The sequence below is a fragment of the Pelodiscus sinensis genome, chromosome 3, assembly GCF_049634645.1.
Source record: "Pelodiscus sinensis isolate JC-2024 chromosome 3, ASM4963464v1, whole genome shotgun sequence".
Lineage (NCBI taxonomy): Eukaryota > Metazoa > Chordata > Testudines > Trionychidae > Pelodiscus > Pelodiscus sinensis.
Window position 1 is genome coordinate 107,871,731 of NC_134713.1, and position 22,831 is coordinate 107,894,561.

The 22,831-nt window shown below is 40.2% G+C and overlaps 1 protein-coding gene across 7 annotated transcripts in view; it reads left to right on the top strand.

The window, feature by feature from the left end:
• The window catches only part of ESR1 (estrogen receptor 1), a 297,806-nt gene that overhangs the window by 109,940 nt on the left and 165,035 nt on the right, over window positions 1–22,831 (top strand). For all 7 annotated transcript variants that reach the window (XM_014569514.3, XM_006114974.4, XM_075924467.1 and 4 more), the window contains one exon: window positions 20,649–20,839. In XM_014569514.3, coding sequence (XP_014425000.1) covers window positions 20,649–20,839 — 191 coding nt within the window. The remainder of the gene's footprint in view (window positions 1–20,648; window positions 20,840–22,831) is intronic.

A 22,831-nucleotide genomic window follows, 5' to 3' on the forward strand; every position in this document is an offset into this window, starting at 1 on the left:
ACAGCTAGATCTGTTTCAATCTATGTATCAAAGAATCCTTTGTACCAGTGGTGTTCCCTTAAAATCCTTGTAGCAGTGGCGAAGCCTATTTGAGTGTGTCTGGAGCAGATGTGCAAACTCCAGTCATAATTTAGGTAGCTAATACACTGAAGGACAGCTCTGTCTGTTTACTTCCTTTATATAAGGCTTGTTTACACTATGAACTATGTAGTGTCAGTGGAGGCATGATTGATCTGTGCTGAGTACAAACCTGTCTGAAAACAGTGGGTATGTTCTTGGCACCAAGCTACTGTGAGTGTCTGTACATGAGCGGGGAATCATATCCATAGCTTGTAATGTAGCGACAGTGGAATAGAAGCACTCTTTAATCAAAAGTGATTAATAAATGTTGAAACTCTCATGCTCAGGACCTGACTGGTGCCAAACCAGAGAATTTGTCAGATCATGGGAGCTCAATATTATCTAGCAGAATTACCAAAACTTCCACTGCTTACTGGGCTCTTAAAATATATTAAGGGGTAAATTAGAGCTAAATAACAGCACAGAACACTGAGAGCCAGGACTGGTGGTGGTAAATAAACTTTATGGGACTGCGGGAAACTTGGCAAGTGGATTTGCAGCTAACTAAAATCATGCTGGACCATGGATGTTGCTGGACCGAGAGTGCCAAACTAGAGAGGTTCAACCGATATAAGCAAGAAAAAATATGTATGCCATTAACATGCAAGTTCTTGTAGCTCTTTTATTACCTGGAAATAGATTGTATTACATGAACTATTTTAAACTTAACATGAAGTTTAGTGAAATATTTCTCTCTTAGCTTCATTCCCCATGAGAACTTCTAGCCCGATATTTTGTGGATTCTGTCCTCGTTTGATCAGTAGCAGGGATATGCATATAAATCCCATGATTGCTAAGTCAGCTAAATCTTTAATATCTGAGATGATTCAGATATGGTTAATGACAAAAGGTGGTGTGATAAAAAGCAAAACAAAAGCAGATGCAACATAAAATTATGTAACTGGATTTTCTTCCTGAAGAAGCATGTGAGAATCAGCACACTTAGAATAGGTGTAGGAGTGTGCATGTGGCACAACGCCTCAGGGAAGCCAAATGTTGCTAAGACTGGATGGCTGAGTGGATGTTTATTATTGCTATTTCTTGATGGTCCAAGTCCCAAGCATAACAAACAAGATGAAAAAAACAGAAAACACACTGAAGGATACTACCAAGAGAATTTTCCTCAAATGACTTGGATGCAAATTTCACTGTTCTTATGGACAGAATGAACTGGCTGTGCTGTCTATACTGAAGATTGCCCTCTGCTTCCTATTTTAAGACCCAGTTTTCAGTTGCTTATAATTTAGTTGAATTTTAACTGTTCAGGTTGTTTTTTTCTCATGCCAAAAGTCTGCCGCAAGCCGATTTTTTCTTTTTTCTTTTTTTTTAAAGTTTCAGCCAAAATGGTTCAGCTGTTTCTGAGAATGAGGGAAAAATACTTTAGGGTACATCTACACTAGCCCCCTAATTTGAACTAGTAAGGCTAATGAGGGCAACTGAAATTGATAATGAAGCGTGGGATTTAAATATCCCACGCTTGATTGGCATATTCCTGGCCGGTCGCCATTTTGGAAACTGACTAGCCCGAAGTAACTGCTCATGTCTACACGCAGCAGAGAAGTGGGATTCTGAGATAAACCCCTTAGTTTGAATTAACTGTTAAACCTCATTCCACAAAGAGTAACAGTTAATTCGAACTAAGGGGTTACTTTGGGTTAGTCAGTTTCCAAAATGGCGACCGTCCAGGACTATGCTAATCAAGCGTGGGATATTTAAATCCCAGGCTTCATTTGCAATTTTGGTTGCTCTCATTAGCTTCCCTAGTTCGAACTAGGGGGCTAGTGTAGACGTACCCTTGCTTTGCTTGTGTTAAAATGGTCTTCAGTTGGTTTTGAAACTGAGAAGATGTAGTGCCTCCATGATGTAGAACTGTTTGGTAGTGGGAAGTGGGTGGTCATGCTGATGTCCAGGGTGTGCTTTATTGCCTTTCCCAAGAAATCCTGCCTACATTTAACCAAGTTATGAATAAGATTTCCAACTCTCCCAGTTTTACCAGGAATGGGCTTGATCTCCCGTAGACCACTGGAGCCAATATGTGAGATTTTAAACTACTAATAGTTTGGGGGTTCAGTGGGGCTAAGGCCAGATCCCTGCCTGCCTTGGCTCCATACAGCCCTTGGAAGTAGCCAGCATATTCCTGTGGCTCATAGACTCATAGACTTTAAGGTCAGAAGGGACCATTATGATCATCTAGTCTGACCCCCTGCACCGTGCAGGCCACAGAATCTCGCCCACCCCTCTTAGAATAATCCTTTCACCTATGTCTCAGATATTGAAGCCTTCCAATACTTTGAAGGCCCCAACATGCAGAGAGTCCTTCAGCTGTGATCTGTGCCCAATGCTACAGAGGAAGGCGAAAAACCTCCAGGGCCTCTGCCAATCTACCCTGGAGGAAAATTCCTTCCTGACCCCAAATATGGCGATCAGCTAAACCCTGAGCATGTGGGCAAGACTCACCAGCCAGACACCCAGAAAGTTCCCTATAGCAACTCCTATCATCCCTCCATTGACCTATTTCCAACTGGAAATGAATGGTCAATTAGTTACCAAGATCATGTTATTTCATCCAACCATCCCCTTATCATAGAATCAGAACTGGAAGAGACCTCAGAAGGTCGTCAAGTCCAGCCCTCCGCTCTAGGCAGGACCAATCCCATCTAAATCAACCCGGCCAGGGCTTTGTCAAGCCGAGACTTAAACACCTCTAGGGATGGAGACTCCACTACTTCCCTAGGTAACCCATTCCAATGCTTCACTACCCTCCTAGTAAAATAGTTTTTCCTAATATCCAATCTGGACCTCTCCCACCACAACTTGAGACCATTGCTCCTTGTTCTGCCATCTGTCACTACTGAGAACAGCCTCTCTCCATCCTCTTTGGAACCTCCCTTCAGGAAGTTGAAGGCTGCTATCAAGTCCCCCCTCACTCTTCGCTTCTGCAGACTAAACAGACCCAAGTCCCTCAGCCTCTCCTCGTAGGTCATATGCTCCAGACCCCTAATCATTTTGGTTGCCCTCCGCTGGACCCTCTCCAATGCGTCCGCATCCTTTTTGTAGTGGGGGGCCCAGAACTGGACACAGTACTCCAGATGTGGCCTCACCAAAGCCGAATAAAGGGGAATAATGACATCTCTGGATCTGCTGGCAATGCTCCTCTTAATGCATCCTAATATGCCATTAGCCTTCTTGGCTACAAGGGCACACTGTTGACTCATATCTAGCTTCTCATCCACTGTAACCCCCAGGTCCTTTTCTGCAGAAAAGGCTCTTAAAGATGACTCTACAGCTTTGTGGGAAACAGGAGCAAATGGGTGTGTGCTCACTAGAGTACATTCCCTTCCAGAGGCCGTAATGGAAACCAAGATTCCTGAGTGAGTCTCACTATGCTTCTGCTGTCAGCAAATATCTGTGACATTCATTAGCAAGGTGCTTATGTCTCATCTCCTTTTAATGCTGGTCCTACATGGAGGATGATGATCTAGTAGGGTTGTCTGTTACTTCATTAGCCCAAGTGGCAGAGGTTTGTGGAATGGATCTGATGTTCCATGTAAGTGTCAATATGATTCTACATGTAGGATTTCTGTTTTTCTATTACTTAAAAAACCCTAGGAAAATATACATAAATTACAGAATGTTAAGATTGTAAAGTGAAGCTCACAAAAAGTAAACGCCTCAGTTAAGGTTGCCCGTACTCCCTTAATTTGCCCTCCTCATGAGTATTCATATTTCAGACTACAATTTTGTCATGGACGTTGCAGAAATCACAGAATCCAAAACTTCCAAAGACGTTGTGACTTTACCTTGTAGGTGGCTGGGAGCTGCAGGGTCCTGCCACTGCTCATGAAGGCTGGGAGCTACCGGGGACCACTGAAGAAGCAGGGCCCCATTATCTCCAAGCTGCCAGAAGTTGTGGGGGTACCTTAGTGCCCCTGGCTGTCACCAGCACCCAAGGGGCTCTGAGCCACCCTGGGTGGGGTGAGGGGTCTCTGTAGCTCTTGGCCAGGCCACCGCAGCTCTTGATTACATGGGTGGCAGGAGACCCAGCAGCCCCCAGCTGCAAATGGTGGCGCTCTGGAGCTCCCAGTCTGGCACCCGCAGCTTCCCAGAAGTTCCCTGTTTTGTCATGGATATTTTTAAGAGAAGTCAGGGATAGGTTGTGGGCTTCTGTGAATTTTTCTTTATTGCCCGTGACCTGTCCATGACTTTTACTAAAAATAACCATGACAAAATCCTAGCCTTCTCCATATTTTACTGACTTAAATTACACGGTCACATATGTGTTTTAGTGCACAGGATGTACCATGCTCTGCAGATCAGTCAAGCCTGTGTAGTGAGTGAGGTTGTTGTCGTGGGATCCCTATATTATTCATTGCAGAAGTTGGAGGACATGCAGTGAAAAAGGCAGAAATAGAAAAGATACGTGAATGGTTAAGTCAATTGAGTACTGCCTGGGAGAATTCGATTCTATCCCAGTATCAGCCACAAACTTTCTGGTATATGATGCTAAGGAAGTCACTTAAACCAGATCTTTCACTGGTGGTCTCTGAGTATTTGTTCCTTGTGTTTCTCATGCCCAGCTTGAGACAGTGGTGTCTGTTCTGAAGAAGTTCAGAGAACTCACAGTTGAAAATAAATCCAGTGGGAGCTGTGATTTCAACATAGATAGTTCTATATAGTGCTCAATACTCTGAAAAAATCAGCTTCAAAGCATTACATTGAGAATGACCATACCCTCTAACCTCAGAATAAATATATAAATGTGAAGCACTTAAAATACTGCAGTAATGAGGACCATGGAAAAGTCCATCAGGAAATTAATAATTCTGTCTTTAGAGCAGGGTTAGAAAAGTGTGAAGTAAATAAGGCATGAGACCACATGTCAAACAATGAGGACAAAATATTAAATAGCTTGTAAATTCAGTGAGAGCCCATTATGTTACAGGACAGGTCCATGCATTCGGGAAGAAATACTCTCTGCATTAGATTAGAGACTTAGCTTGCAATCTATTCAAAACTTATAATTGCATCTCAATATAATAGCTGGCATGGAAGGAATAAGCTAACAGCCAGGTGCTGTAGTGAATCAATTTATGCATTTCAGCATCTATAGAGGGATTGAAATTTTTTTAGGAGATGGCAGACAGGCAGATCCAGAATGAACCTGAAACCGTAAGACCAGAGTATTATTACACCTGTCCACCAGAGGTGGATAAGTATTTATTGGGGCCCTGAACACAAAGGAAAGTGTGTCTTGCAGTGATGCAGTACTGTGTAGTTAAGTTATTCATGTAGCAGTAGTTGCATAATTCAGATTGATTTACTGCAGTAGAGTAGACATAACCTAAGACTTTACAACCAAGTTTTGTGAGAGCAAGTGTTGAGAGAATCAAAGTTATCAAAACAGTGATTCTTTGAAGGGGAATTACCCTTCATATATGTTTCTGACTTCTGAGATCATTGCTCTCCCATGTGGATATTCTTAGAGGGCCAGTGCTGATGAGACCACCACAGAGCACCTTGATTCCTAAATTAACTCTTAACTGTCCCTCAATGAAGCTGTTTAACCTCAGGAGGATTCTTGGGTTATTCACATGGGCTCAAGGATTGTGCAAGGAATCTGCTCCAAACAAGAGAAGAAACACAGAGTAAACCGGAGATAGCACAGAGCAATCCAATATGGTCTTAAACTTCTGCTTTCATATCTTGATTTACCTCAAGTGCCAATCATGACAGACATCAATAGACAAAAGGGACAAGGTCTACACTCCTTCAAAGAGAAGCTCATCTCCTGATGATTTGGTCAGAAGAGAATCTGCAGTCAATACACTGCATTCACATCCAAGACAGAACTGAATGTTACAGCCATGGTCATCCAGAATGGGAACCATACCTAGAAATGCTCAATCTACTGGTAAAAAAATGTAGTGTCTCTGATAGATCTCTTGGTCTCCCACCTGAATCAAATGGTTTCAGTGTTGTTATCTTGTCTGTGGGATCACAGATCCACAGCAACAGATGCCTTATTACAAGGATGGCTACAAGAGAATCTCGTATGCCTTCTCTCCCTTTTTCTTTCCTCACAAGAAGGCTCTAGAAGACCTGATCAGGAGAGAAAAAGCATGAGTAAGTTTGGTATTCCTCTCCTAATCAAGGCAGTCTTGGTACTCTGATGTTCTTGATAAGGTACAAGGACTTCCCCATCTACTTTCCATTGAGAAAGGAAATGATATTACAAAGGCCAATCACGCATCAAGATCCAGATAGTCTGAGCCTAACTGCCATGCTCTTGACTCTTAACCAAAGAGGTTATTCAGAGAGCTGATATCCACAGTTTTGGCTTCTAGAAATAAATCTATTAACTTAGTGTAATCAAGAGCCTAGTTGAGGTTTAACAATTTGTGCCAGGACAGGGATCTCATCCCCATATTTGTTCAGTCTGCATCAGTGCCACAGATTCTTCAGAATGAGCTCTTGTTAGGCCTGGCAGTTAAGATTCTAAAAGGTCAAGCTGCTGCTTTGTCTGTTATCCTTAGCATAGTAGACAAGTAGTGAGTTTCATCTTTACTTACATGTTGAGCATTTTTCGGAGTGCAGAGTCTTTTCTACATCCTCCTCCTCCTCCTTGTTTTCATTACAGGCCCTCCATTTGGACCACTTATGAAAGCGTTCCATGGCTTTTTTCATGGCACTCTGTCTGTTGGAAGTATATCTGAACTAGGGGCTCTTTTGCGACAGCTTCAATACTGCACATTCTATAAAGTTAAAGTGGTACTCAGAACCCACCCTGTCTTCTTATTAAAGAACTTCAGTACACAGCTGACATCAGAAGGACAAATCCTTGACAAACTGTGTTTTATTATCCCGTATCAAAAAGAAAGAAGGTTTCAAAATCTTCCATTCCAAGTGGATGAGATTTTGTATCTTAAAATTCAGAAAGCATAGCTCCATTTTCCAGTACTAGAGTTAATTTCCTAAGAGCCAGGGCAGCCTCATCGGCAAATGGTTGCATGCCTGATTCCAGAAATTTCATAAAACATCATTCTGGTCATTTGTTCATGCCACTTTCTATAAGCTGGACATCAGGAATCATCTGATGCTGCCTTCAGTAGGCAGGAGCTCTTCACTATAGTATCACAATAACTTTGAGGAAAGGGTTATTTCCTTTCACATCTGTACTTAAATGTTTAGAGTTCCCCTTATTAAGTGGACACTGCTATAAAAATCCTAATGTCCTGCATCTGTGGACCTCAATACAAGTAAGAATAGAAAAAATTATCCGAGTTTTATCTGAAAATTTCCTTTCTTCAAGTAGTGAGGTCTATAGATCCAATCCACTCTGGATTGAGTGTTAATTGGGAAAAGATACTGAATTAGTAATAGACACTCAAAGTTTGTTGCTTATTTAATTCATTGCGCTGCAGAATATTGTTCAATTTAGTTAATATTTAATTTTTCTTATTGGCATAGAATACTTAGGCTATGAAAGTGTCTCAACTGGTAGTTTCTCAGAGGTGGAGCCGTAAGTCCCCTGCCACTGACTGGCAGGTTTGGTCTACCTCTTAGACTGTATGAAGCAGAGTGTCATGAATCTGTGGCTCTAATTATTTCAAGAAAGAAAATTTTCATGTAAGTCATAGACACATTTTCCTGTTTCAAAATGGAAAGATTTTTAATTTGGGGCTTTTTTCTCTATTTCCTTTCTCCCCTTCATCTCTCCCTGCAAGTTCTTGGAGAGTTCTTTGTATTGTCTGCAAAACATCTAGCTTTGACAATATAACATATTTTGATGAAAAAAATTAATTCAAAATGATCTGATCAGTTCTTATGCTGACCACCTCAACTTTCAGTTGAATTCAGTGGGATTTGTGAGCACTCATTATCTTTGAAAATCAATCTGCTTATGTAGGCATCTAAATAGGATTATAGGCACCTTAATTTAGATCCCCAAGATTGAACACTTTGGCATGGTGTGTAATACTGTTTCCCATATATACAAAGGACATGGATGGAATTTATAGTATAAATAGAAGTCCACAAATTATCATCTAATTAATCATTGATGAAAACTGATTGACTCTGTGTTTATAAAAAAACACAGATATTTGAATTCACAGGGGAATCAAGTCTGTACATTAGCATCATGCCACAGTAGTACCATGTGAGCAGGTGATAATGTGATTGTAAAATGCTATGATGGGTGTGCTGGCTCAGAGACCATAACACTGAATATTAAATCCTAGTTACCACTATTTTTCTGTTAGATTTTCCCTCTTCTCCGCCCAGTACTTGCGTAGAAAAGCTGAGCAAATAAATGTTGGGCAAGTTAATGAAGCACCATGACATGAAAGCCAAGAACACTGCTCTAATTCTCCATTGGCATGAACATTTATGAATGCCATTGGTAGACTGGAAGCATTTATGAAAACAAAACTAAATTTTTTATTGTATACATTTTGCAAGAATATTAGAGTCAACATAAATAACAGGATTAAGGAAAACATATCCATAATATATAGCTGCCAAAATTGAACTCCCATGATATATATATATATATTGGTAATGTCATGTACAAACAGGTACAGAACACACATTTATATGTTCATCCCTTATGTGCATATTCATATGCATACTTTGTGCCAGTGCTGACTTCATAATTTGAAGGAGTAATTAAAGTGCTAATTGTCCTTCCACTTAAAATCCCCAGTGGAAGTATAATAATTACTCAGCACCGCCAGTTGTGATAGTTGCCACACAAATACTAATAAAAAGACAGAAATCCCTGACAGGAGACCACGAAATCTAAAAATACTCAAAATACATACAGAGAAATGAGGAAAAATATTTAATATAATTTTTCTTACCACTGTTTTTCATATTTTTCTTTGATTATTTTAACTCCAAAGTCATAGTAACTTCAAGCCAAAATATTTAAAAGGGCCCTCTGATTCTAGGGCTCAACTTGAGATATGTTTCTCCTGATTTTTAGATATGTTGAGCTGATCAATCAAAAGTTGGAATTTTTGTTCCATAGGAAATTTCAAAAAACATTTAGTTTCATTTTGGAACAAAAGGCTGAATTCTGAAATATACCATGGAAGGGAAATAAAAGTAAAATCAACCCTTGGAGCTGTAGCAGATTGGTGAAGAGCTAGGAGCTACAGCTGCCATCTCTGTCCAGGTGTATAGCCTACAATACACAATAGCCCAGTTGTTAAGGTATTCATGCAGGATACGGGAGACCCAGCTGTGGATATTCTCTTTGCTGATTTGGAAGAGCAATATGAACCCAGGTCTTCAACCACTTAAGAAAGTTGCTGTGACAGCCCCCCTGACCTGGACAGCCCTCGGAGTTTCCCAGAATGCAGCACTGCAGTGTCCTGCACTGTAATGCCTAACTTCTAGATGCCCTGCTGCCCAGTGGCCTTTGCAGCCCAGAGTTAGGGTCCCAGGCTTCCCAGGTACACTATGGAGGGAAATAAATTCTTGAGAGATTCACAGAAGCCAGGAAAATAAGTGTGGAGCTGCCTAAACTAGCCACAAATGAAAGGAAGATTAAATAGGACCCAGCTTCTGAAAGGGACTTAAGTACCTGACTTTCCAGACTGGAAGAAGGCATCAATCTCTGCTCAAGATTCGCAGCTATGAGTCCTCTCCTGGAGTTACGTGTCTAAGCCAAGTCAGTCCTTTTTCAGGGTAGAGGGGAAGAGGAGAGACAAAGATAGACATACCTATCCCTATTGTAGCTAACAGTCTACTGGTTAGATCTCTCATTGGATAGGTAGGAGACCTCTTCTCAAATTCTTGCTCGACCTGTGTTCCAATTTGATTTTTGTTCTGAATTTTCAATTCCATGACACATGTAGACCTTTTATCCTAATTTGAAATGAAAATAAATGTTGAAATGTTAGATTTTTTTCCATGAAATGGAAACTCTATTTATCAACCAGCTCTGCTTAACCTGGCTTCTTTAGTACTATTGTGATGGGACTCTAATTGGTCTGTCCATTAGAATAATTTAAAAGGAAATATCGTCTAATACAGGTGTCACAGATTTTTCCAGTGCTATGAGGAAGTTGTTAGGTAGTTCTTTAATGAATTTTTAATAGAAAAAATGTAAAACACAATCTGTTGTTGTGTATTCTATATGTTTATGAAGGGACTATTGATACTAAATGAAGCCAGTAGATAGTGTTTTCAGTTTTAATACTTAAGCTTACGTGACATCAACAAGTGGAACCAAACCTTGGACCTCTGGAGCTTAGTGGAGCCTCTACTGCAGGGGTGGCCAATAACACAGCTGCAGTTCACCAGAGCTAGCCCCTGGTTAGCCGTTGCCATTATATTGACCTGTGCCTCCACAAGTGTGGGCCATTACAGCTCCCATCGGCTGCAGATTGGCGTGGATTGGGATGCTGCTTCCTGCAGCTCCTGGAGGCTGGGAACAGTGATCTGTACTAATGGGAGCTGTGATCACCCATACCTGCAGAGACATAGGTAAATATGGTGGTGGGGCTCCAACAGAAGCTAACTCACCTGTGGCCAGTATTTACCCACCTCTGCTCTACTTCATGAGCTAAAAGCCAGCTGTTTCTAAACTCAAAGTAAATGGGAACAATTATTTTCTTGTTTCAATGCCTGAAAAGGGATTTTCCTACAAAATCCCATATTTTACATATTTAACATCACAGTTTAAGTTTAAAGTCAATGTCATACTTTAAACTGGTTTATTGGTCCGTTTTTCTTTGCTTGATCATGCTAGTCTTAAAAAGTCAAAAAGAGGGATTGCTTAATAATAAAATAAACATAGGAACCTATGGAAACACTACAAAGTGCTTAAGACAGATTTATGAGTGATTAAAGTCAACTGTAATTCCAGTTTACATCTTTTTCTGTAGGCAGGAATAACAAGCTGGCAGCATTTCCTTCAAACTCCCTATCCTACCAGACTGAGTCATCAGAACCCGCTTAACCCTTTCCCTGCAGATTTTAGAGAGGTGGCAGTGATTATCTAGAAGAAAAGAGACCTAGGATATGGACTGAATAATTTTGTAGGAGTAGCCAGCCAACCTTGGAGATAAGATTAGATTTGGCCTTTATGTAGTCTTCCCCTTAAAATGTGACTTTACAACTCTGTGTAAAGTTAGGGCTTAACAAAACAGTAGGTAAAGGCAACCGCATTGTTATGAAATGCATATGACAGAGAGAGGCACAACATGGTCTGGGAAGCTGGGGATTGACAAGTACATGTATTTTTTATTATCTTTCAGATTCACTTCCTTCTTTTATACTGCTTACATGGGCACCTCATTTTGTTTCCCTTCAGAGGCATTTGGTGTTCTGTTGTCAGGTCCCCCTATTTCAACAGTCTGGGCACAGCTGCTTCTGTTGGCCCTTAATGCTACTGCTCAGATTCCTGCTTCCTCGACTATCAAAGCCCTAGCTATACTTTTTACTGCTGCCAGATCCAGTCAAATCTGTGACAGGAGGGCCAGTTGTGCTGCAACCTTCTCTGTCAGCTGCTTCTTTATCAAATGTGGCATGCTTCTCTGCAATGAATTGTGGATTGTCTCATGTTGTGCTTCATACACACAGGCAGGGGGCTGGCATGGTTCAGAGAGGAAGAGGTTGGCAGAGAAAGGTACTTATGGCATGACTGCAGCAGGGAGTTACTCTTGGAGTGCATCGGCTGGTTACTAGTCTGGATCCTGTGAAACTTAGACAAAATATGGTTTTAACTGAAGGTGTTTGAGACACTGAAACTGTCCTTCAAAAAAAGCTTCAAAGGGGTAGCCAAGTTAGTCTGTAACTGGAAAAACATAAAAAACAACGAATAGTCTAGCAGCACCTTAAAGACTAAGAAAACATGTAGATGGTATCATGAGATTTTGTGGGCACCACCGCTTCTTCAGGTGAAACTAGGGCATCCTAGTGTAGGCTAGATTAATAAATGATATACTAAACCAGGACTACAACTCTGGAAACCTCGGGGGCCTTTTTGTATCAAATGAAATTGATATTCTAGAATCGTATTAATTCTATTTTGGATAGTAGAACAATACATACTCGTGATGAATAAAGCTGTACACTACACATTATCCCATCTAGACCTGTTACATTTGAAATGGGTCTTGGTTTTTAGGTGTGATAGGCACAGAACATTAGTCTAATCCTGTAAATGTGAACAAGTCCTGTTTGCAAATCTGGGAATCCCATAAACTTGCATCTCTCTTGCTCCATAACAAGTGTCCCCTTTCTCTCAGCAAGCCCTGAGAACCACCCTCTTATCTTGGTTGTGAACAGATTGAATTCCTACCTCATTTTAGCACAGGTCATAGAGATCCTGGGTTAGATTCCAAACTGACCCCTCTTTCTGGGGTTGCTTTTTTATTGGCAGTTGAAACAACACTAACATAACACGCAATTCAGCCCACGTTTTCTCATCTGAACTAGGCTGTTCCTAGGATTTTACTGCAGGACATCTCCAACCCAGAGCCTAAAGCCCTCAGCCTAAAGAGACTCCCCATTTAGTATAGCCGGGGCAGAGTTAATAAGCGCTGTTTGCCTTTGTGAGTCAGCAGGAACAACCTGCTTGCAAGATGCTTTCTGAATAGATTTTGCTAGCCTGTTACAGAAAGGAGTTATAAAATAGACTGGACAGAGAGACAACAGTGGCTTTTTCCAATCACCTATTGAGTATAATCTGGTCATAATACAAATCCAGAGAATATTTTCAATTTAAATCATAAAAGTCCAATGTGTTGCTTTGTACAATGGGGAACCTTTCATTTTCAGTTCCAAAAGTCACACAAAGGCTGTGTCCTTCTCTTTTGGAATGGACATGGTGCTATCATCAGTGCTTTTGATACCTCTTGGTCAGATTGTTGTAATGTGCTCTTTGTGAGGCTACTCTTGAAAATCATTCTGAACTGTATCTCCTGCCAAATGTGGTTTCTTGCGGGGAGCACATTGCATCTGCGCTTCATGCTGCCCAGTCGCTAGCCACTGAGCTGTGACATTGAGGCCTCTGCAATAAGTGGGAGGGGTTGGCAGCAGCATATTTCTGGTGCAAGGTCTGTGGCAGTGCAGTTTGCTTCTCATTGTGATGGACAAGAGCTGGGATGTTTGAGTGGTGATGTTTCTGGGAGGGATGGAGAGTCTAACAATGCAGTATGCCTTTAGATTGTATTGTTGGGCTCTCCTGGAGATTTGTTTTAAAGATTTATTGCACTATTAATCTGTCGTTACAAAAATGTAATGCGTAGAGAATGTGCTCATAGATGCAGTGGATATCTATGTAAGTAAATAAATGAAACAGCAACATCTATATTGTTGTTCAGTAGCAATTTCATTCTTTTGATGAATTCCTCCCATATTGTACTGTAGTAGAGCCTGCTTAGAGCATTACTCTATGTGAATCACATCTCTAGTATTTGTCGTCTTGTACTATGCCCGTGAAGTTTAACCAGTTGGGGTTCAGTACATTCACTGGAGAATATAATATTGGATAACACTACTTTATACATCTGTGGAGTGTGTACATAGTTTCAGGTATGTTGTGACAGTCAGTAAGGATTTTTTCTTAGTTTCCCATTAGTTTTGAAGCTCAGGGTTGGACCATTTCTTTTCAAGTATTGTAGATCTAGGTGTGGATCACCATTTTTATACCACAGCTAGAAGAAAACTCAGTTTTGTAGCCTCAGTCTTATAATATCCTTTCAACTGCTGATGTTTCCACATCTCTAAGGAGTAAACTGATTTCTTCACATATCAGTGCCATCCAGTGTCCAAATGCCTTAAGACACACATAGATATGCACGTGCGTGCACACACCTGCACACACCCACACACAGGCTGTGTCTAGACTGGCCAGTTTTTCCAGAAAATCAGCCGCTTTTCCCAGAAAAACTTGCCAGCTGTCTACACTGGCCGCTTGAATTTCCGTAAAAGCACTGACTTCCTACTGTAAGAAATTAGTGCTTCTGCGGAAATACTATTCTGCTCCTGTTCAGGCAAAAGTCCCTTTTGCGCAAAGCTTTTGCGCAAAAGGGCCAGTGTAAACAGCTCAGATTTGTTTTCTGCAAAAAAGCCCTGATCATGAAAATGGCGATCGGGGCTTTTTTGTGGAAAAGCGCGTCTAGATTGGCACGGACACTTTTCCGTAAGAAGAGCTTTTGCGGAAAAGCGTCCGTGCCAATCTAGACGCTTTGTTCTGAAAATGCTTTTAACGGAAAACTTTTCTGTTAAAAGCATTTGCGGAAAATCATGCCAATCTAGATGCAGACACAGAGATTAATCCCGGGACAAGGCCTTATCTACCTTCGTAGTTGTTCCATCTACATCTCACAGCTATGATATATGCAGCAACTTTTAATAAGAGATGTGATGTAAGACTATTCTGAAAGTCACTCATTTCAGAAAATTCATCTTTGATATGGCCCAAATGTTGCAGGGCCGCCCAGAGGATTCAGGGGGCTTGGGGCAAAGCAATTTTGGGGGCCCCTTCCTGGCACTCCCTGTCTCAGACCTCAGACTTCAGACATTCTCGTGGGGACCCCTGTAGGGCCCGGAGTCTGGGGCAAATTGCCCCACTTGCCCCCCACTCTGGGTGGCCCTGAAATGTTTTCTTGGATCTGTTACAGTCGTATGGCTTGCACAATATTGAGATGATATACAAAGTTGCTTCCTCAACTACCCCCTCCTGGATGAATGTGGCATTACAGCGCCGTTTGCCTCAGTTTCCTCCACTGTCCTTTAGCCAACTTTGGCCAAAAGAGCACCCTAGCCTTTCAGCCAGATCATTTTTTAGTCCTGCCCTTTCTGGAGCTACTGACTCTACCTAAGCCCTTGACGATAGTCTGCCTAATATATAAAACTCCTTCCACTCTGCAGTTGCCACTGCTGCTAAGGACTGCCCCTTGTCAACGCCATGATGTTAGTCCTGGCACATTCCTCCCCTCACTCGGGAGTCATCAGGGGCCCCTTGTCAGCTAGGCTTTCAGTTTGCTCCTGGAGAAACCTGTCCTCCCCACCCCTTCTCCTTCTCAGCCTTCTTTTCAGGCTGCTTTCTGGAGAGAGGAGGCTTCTCACCTCCTCTCCTCTGGGACTCTTTCTGACCTTTCTACCTCCTATGGAGGGACTGCAAAATTTCTCTGGGACTACAGCCTCCTTCTGCTCTAGAGTTCCTCTGCTTAATCACCTAGCTGGGACTCATGCTAAATTAAGTTTGGCCCACCTTCCAGTAGCAGCCCGGCTGGATAATTGGCCTCTTGAGTCCCACATTAACCCATTCAGGGCTTTGCACAGTATGTACCCTATCAGAAGCCACGTAAGAGCCATGTGAGGTCTCTTTCTAAGTCATAAATTTGGAAGGTCCTATCAATCTATTTAAAGATGGATTGTTAAGGCAGTATGTTAATAAGGCACTGTATCTTCATTCTCATTTGCACTTTATTAATCTTCACATCCTTAAATTTGACACAAAGATGTTCTGATTCCACATTTCAGGTAAAGTTGTGCTATAGTGAAGGGTGGTGTTCTTATAAGTCCATTATACTTGCAAATTATACTGCAGAAAATATTACTATTAATTTGATAACCTGCCTTGAAATGTATTTATATAAATAATACAATAAATAATAACATAAATAATTAAAACTAAACCATACTTGTCAAATAAACAAAGCATAGTCTATGACACATTATCTCCACTTTAAGTATTTGCTTATTTGTATTTCCCCGAGTTTATTAATTTGCAATGGGTTTCAATAGTCATAGTGAATTACCAAGATTCAGCTGTAGATTTCTGGGGCTTTTTTTATGCATGATATTCATGTTACAACAGCATTAAACCACACCCAAGAATCTTGATGCAATGTTTGGAAGCAACCGAATGATATATGGCAGTATTGCTTCAGATTTTTAAATATAATTTTGAATCCAAACCAAAATGGAGCAATCCCAAATTATGGAGTAGAAAAAGCAGCTGTCTATAATATGAGCATAATGTCAGGTGCACACAGTCATAAATTCTGACTCACTTCAATCTTCATCCCATGCATTCTTGCTTCCATTTTGGTCTTAGTGCTATATGATTCTGTAACTAACAAGATAAGAAGACTGTTGCAATATTACAGTTTATTCATGCATTTTCCAGAAATGACATGAACATTTTGGTAAAAAATAAAATCGTTCTTATCCCATCAAAAACACAATGAAGAAAGAACCTTAGGTATATGTATTTATTAATGAGGCTTTGAACCTTTCAAAAACTCTGCTTAAATTCACTGTCACTGGGAAATCCTAACCTATTTCAAACATGGGAACCACTGAAGGCATCATTAAGGTGTGTTCGGTGAGCTCCAGTATGAATGTAGAATGTAGAGAATAAGGCCTGGTCCAAAGACCATTAATAGGATTTAGGCTCTTACATGACTTAGGTGGTGTGATCTAAAATGGTTTGGTAGACTACCCTGATGATTGAAGGTCTCCAAATGTTTGCTGAAATAATGATGCCTTTTACTGCAGCCTTTTTAAAAAGTGACTTGTCCTTAACTGCAGTAAGCCCTGTACAGCTGAATTAGAATAGCTGGCAAACATTTGATGCTTGCTATTTGGGACAAGTGGTTCAGCAGTAATTAGCACGTGGCAATAGCAATGAAACATTTAATCCCACTTTTGGTTCAGTTAACACTCATTCCCATGAGTGGTTCACAGCTGTAGGAATTCCCACAGTGGAGACACTGTGTTTCTCTCTTGCAACTGTTTCTGTTATTAGGGAAGCTGAGGCAAGGCACATTGAAACTGGGGAAGGTAACAGAGTGGTTGATATGGGACTCAATAAGAAAAAGAAAGGTGTGTAATGTTCTAATGCCAATTAGCATGTATCTTTGGAAAATAGATCATGTCAAACAACCTTTTTTTTTCTTTTGATAGGATTACAAATGTGTCGATAAAGGTAATAGTGCTGATGGAACATACGTAGACCTATGTAAGGCATTTGACTTGATATTACTCAGTGTTTTGGTTAACTCCCTCCCCCGCACCACAGCAACCTTGAATGATCGAAAATGGTATATATTTAAATTAGTTTAAAACTGGCTAACAGATCTCAATATACTTGTAAATGGAGAATCATCACTGAGCAGAAGCAGGGATTGGTCCTTCATCCTATACTAGTTAACATTTATATCAATGACCTGAAAAAAACCATAAAATCACCATTGATAAAGTTTGCAGGTGACCTACAAACAGGTGGAGTGGGAAATAATTCAGACTATAAATTGAGATCTACATTACTTGGTAAACTTGATAAAGCACACTGTACATTTTAATGAGACAAATGTAAATGTAGAATTTGGCCATACTTACAGGATAGGGGCCTCTATCCTGGGAAGCAATGACCCTGAAAAGGATTTGAGGGTCATGGTGAATAATCAGCAGATTGGGACCTTCTACCACACAACACAGTGGCCTAAAGGGCTGCTGCAAACCTTGGATATGTAGATAGGAAAATCTCGAGGAAGAACAGAGAGGTTCTGCTACTCTGCTTTTGGCACTGATGCCACTGCTGATGGAATACTATTCCATTTTGGGTGTCCACAGTTTAAGAAGTGGGTCTTTAAATTTGGAGAGGCTTCAGAAAAGTGACCATGATATGGATCAAAGGATTGGAAAACATGCCTGATAGTGATAGACTTAAGGAGCTCAATCTGCTTAGCTTCATAGAGACATAGGACTGGAAGGGACTTTGAGTGGTCATCTAGTACAGTCCTTTCACTTATGGCAGTACTAAGGTATATCTAGACCACCCTGACAGATGTTTGTCTAACCTGCTCTTAAAAATCTCCAGTGATGGAGATTCCATAACTTCCCTGGGAAATGTGTTCTAGTGTTTAATCACTTGGACAGGAAGTTTTTCCCAATGTCTAACCTAAACATCCCTTGCTGCAATTTAAGCTCATTTATTGTCCTGTTATCAGTGATTTCAGAGAATAATTGCTCCTGTCTCCATCTAAATCATTAATGTACTTGAAAATGGTTATATCCTGAATCTTCTCTTTTCCACATTAAACAAATGCAGTTTTTTCAGTCTTCCCTCATAGGACACATTTTCTAGACCTTTAATAATTTTTCTTGCTCTTCCTTGAACTTTCTCCAATTTGTCCACATCTGTCCTGTTATTCTAGGAGTAAATTGGAAGAATTGTTTTGTGTCTTCCTCACAACACTTCTGGTAATACATCCCGGACGTTGTGTCCCCTCTCCCCCCCCCCCTTTTTTTGCAACAGTGTTACACTGTTCACTCATATTTAGATTGTGATTCACTGTGACTTCCAGATCCCTTTTTGCCATACTCCTTCCTTGGCAGTCATTTCCCATGTTATATGTGTGCAACTGATTGTTCCCTCATAAGAGGAGTACTTTGCATTTGTCCATATTGAATTTCATCCTATTTACAAAAAATCATTTTCCAGTTTTCCAGATAATTTTGAATATTAATCCTGTCCCTCATTTGCAATCCCTCCCAGCTTGGTATTATCCTCAAACTTTATTGAGTGTCTATTATATAAAATACTTTGTAACACCTGGCCTCTACACAGGAGATCAGATTAGATGATCATAATTATCCCTTTCAGACTTGAAATCTATTAATCATTGTAATTAATAATAAAAAGCATAATCTCATCCACCTAAACTGGTGTATAGGGTATCATTGTTAAAATATGGCCATAGGTATTTTGATTATTTTTTATTTTCATTGGAATTCGCTGAAAACTTCAGAAAATCCTTCCAGTTAATTTCCTGAATTATGTTGAGGCTGCTGAGGGTAGGGGACAAGAAGAAAGATCTGTGTTCACACTGAGGCAGGGTTAAGCCATGAATTCTGCTTACAATTCCAAACTAGTCTTCCTTTTCCCTGCCAGCACTACCCACTTCTTCAGCTGGCCCTGTTACTGTGAAGTATTTTCCCTTCCAATTGGCCCACTGGGAAAGTTTGGAATCTCAGAAAAGCAGCGAAACTGGATTGTGGAGGTGTCTCTTCTCCTTTACTATGTAATGGTATCAGTAGGTTTGGCAACTGCATATGTTGGAAGGGAAGGGATAGTCTGGCAGCTTTGATGTGGTAGAAGGATATAGGGAAATTTAAAAAAATGCAGGTTTAATTAGTTCTCAACTTCATTTACCTATTATAAATCTAGGCAACATGTTAGAAGTAATAGTCAAGTGACATGATACAAGGGATGTAATTAAATGAGACACTGAGGTAAAACAGCTTCAAAGGGAAAAATCATAGCAATGAAGGACAATAAATGATGCCTCTAAGTGTGGCATGAGGGAAAAAATAGAAAATGTTAAAAGTAGACCTAAGAAGGGAGGAAGAATGGTTACTACTATATAAATAAATGGATACTACTGTATAAATTTTTAACCAATATCATCTCCTTTTAAATTTGAATTACATCCGAAAGCATGTTACTTTGCATATTTTGGTCATACTTAGGGTGTCAGGAATTCTGACACTTTCATACTTTCTAGAACCTCCAGAAAGCCAGAGTTCTGGCATATCAGCATTTCACTGTTCACAGCTGTTTTCGACTTCCGTAAGTCACAAGTAGTTGATTGCCAGTTCAATGTCAATTAATTTGGTTAGGGAAGGCACAAGAGTTTTGACAGGTATGAGTGGTAGCAGTTGGGAGTGGTGTGGGAATGTTTCCAGGAAATTTTGGGTGGATACTTGGGAGATAGGACAGTGGCAGGAGAAATTGGGGGGATTTTAGCTAGTTGAAAGGAAGATGGAATTTGAGACTGGGAGTCTTTGGAGAATTGTTCCAGAGTTTTGGCTAGGAGCTCAAAGTTACTGTTTGTTCCAGATGTCTCATTTAAAAAACAAAACAAAACAGGAATTTTTGCTGCAGTAAGTGGGGAAAAGAACAAAATGTCAGCCCTTAAAGGAGAAACCTGGAGGGAAGGTCTGATTTGTTAGATTCAGAAGCACAATGTAGTTGGCTAGGACAAAGTCATGTGATCCTGGTAAGATAACTGACACCTGTTCAAGAATTGAAAATTAAATAAGCTTTTATTTGGTAAGTGGATAAAATGTTAAATAGTAACACAAATAATTTTAGTGATATTGGTTCATGATTCTGTGTCAGCCCATTGCATTCTATTTCTCAAAATAGCTTTGTGGTTCAATATTTTCATTGTGTGGACCATGTCTCAACAAGATGTCTCAATGGCCACTTTCCCTCCCATTTGCAGTCCCCAGATCATTTCCATTCCTATTCCTTTTCCTCCTTTCCGCTTTGGGGTCACATAACACGTCTCTGGCAATTGCTTACCTGTAAAAATAATGTTAAAGTGTTTATCTTGTAATGTAGCTCAGCAGCTGGAAACAAGAGAGAGTGCCACCAGGTTGACATACTGGTATTTGGAAACATAGGCATGCTATTCTCTCTTAGAGCCTCATAGCTTTTGGGGGAGGATGAGACTTTTTAATGTCAATGCATTCACCGAATGTTCATTTTACAGGCCAAGCTCAGATAACAGGCGCCAAGGGAGCAGGGAGAGGATGTCCAGCACCAGTGAAAAGGGCAGCCTGTCCATGGAATCCACCAAGGAAACCCGTTACTGTGCTGTCTGCAATGACTATGCTTCAGGATATCATTATGGAGTCTGGTCTTGCGAGGGCTGTAAGGCCTTCTTCAAAAGAAGCATTCAAGGTAATAATTTGGGGAAGTGTACTGGCAAGTTCTTTATTCCCAGGGAACTGTGTGCTTGTGAAGGTGCTGAGACTACAGATTGATTCCTGAAGAACAAAACAGTCTCTTTCACGAACTGACAACCACCATGCTCATCTGAATGTATTTATGTCCCTGTTTGGTAAATTATATAAATGTACTAGTAACATTATAATTAATCAGTCCAAGATTAAAACAAACAAAACACCTCTCCCATCTATCTTGGGGCTTGTGTATGTCTCATCATGGCACTGGTAAGGAATTTAATTTAAAATAAAACACTAAGCCAAATCCTGTTCAATGCTGCTGGGTTGTTCTCTTTCTTCCTCCTGCCTTCTCTTTGCCCATATACAGTGCACATCTCTTTAAATAAATACTCCTTATCTGAAACAACCCTTTCTTCTGAGTTCCCTGTCAGAGTGCACCTTAATTCTTACTGACTGATATATTCTTATAAAATTCAGTGCTAGATTAAGAAAGATAGTCCAAGGCATCACCTCTTTTGAATGCAAATAGAATAAAGGAGACGTTTTCTTTTCAAAATACCTATCCAAATTTGGAGCAGAGCTGAATTAAATATCAGGAAGTCAAATGATTTGCCCAACATAAACTTTACACCCACAACATTCCTGGGTGTCATTCAGTAGCTTTAACTTCTATATTTCAATTTTACTTTTCTCAGGTGCAATTTATTCTATGGGTATTTACCTGGGCAATGCATTTTTGGGGTTGTTGTTTTTTGTGACAGGATTTTCCTGTGTGATACAAAGTGGCAAGACAAACCAACAGCCATAAAAGTAAAAACAACAACATGAGGGTGACTCTCTCCATATCACTCCCATCCAAACTATTTGCAGAACACAATCTATTTTGAAAAGGAAATCATCTAAAGAAGGGGGTTGCACCCACAAAAGCTCATGATACCATCTACATGTTTTGTTAGTCTTTAAGGTGCTACTAGTCTATTTGTTGTTTTTAATTTTTTCCTTTTCAAAAGAGAAGGGATGTTCCCAAAGAAGCTTTTTCCCATGACATTTGGCTCAGTATAAATGGGCCATTTGTCGGAAAAGCCTCTTTCGGAAGAAAAGCAGAAAAAGATATACAAGTTGCGGTTTGTAATTTGCATATCTTTTTCCGATAGAACTTGATAATTTAGACACAGCCTGAAACAACTCAGATTCTTTCTGAATACAGCCTACCATGCGTAAAATGTGGGTGGCCTCTATACGTTTGAGATTTCCTGCTCATTTGAGCACAGCAGACTCTTGTAGCTGTTTTCACACAAGTTTTGACCTAAACATAGAATAATCTCCTGTCACAAGGCTATTGTCTCTTTGCACAGCTACCACTTACATGAGGGAAATGTCCTGAGCAAAACCTCTCATGTTTTTGGAGGAAAAGTGTTTTTGTAATTTTTCAATTACATTGGTGGAAGGATTTCAGTGGTAGTGATTGATTACTAATCACTTTTATTTCTGCTTTCCTAAGCTCATCTATATTATCTTAGTAAAATTAACAAAGGCATGGCTCAGTTATAAGGGGGGCGAGAGGGAGACATGGTGAAATTAAGTTCTCTTGATAAATTAAATGAATTAACATAAGTTTGTTTATATGACAGATTCCATAATTAAATGTTTACCATTTGAGTCATTAGTTACAGGTGGCATAGAAAATTATTGTTTTTGCTGAATACATGGAAGAGATGGATGGAAAGGCTCTTATGTGAAATATTGTGTGTTTCAGTTCCTGCAGTTTGCATTGTCTACATTACAGAGTATGGAGAAATATCTGTGAAAGAATTCATTTGTAGATTTGGTCAGAAAATTCTCCCACTCTCAATCGATTTTGTCTAAACTGAAACTGCTCATGAAATAATGTTGGATTTAATAAATTACTCTGTGCCTGACTTGTAATATTTTCAGTTAAAATAGAAAGTTTTGATACTATCAAACTGGCTGTATTTTAATGTTGTCA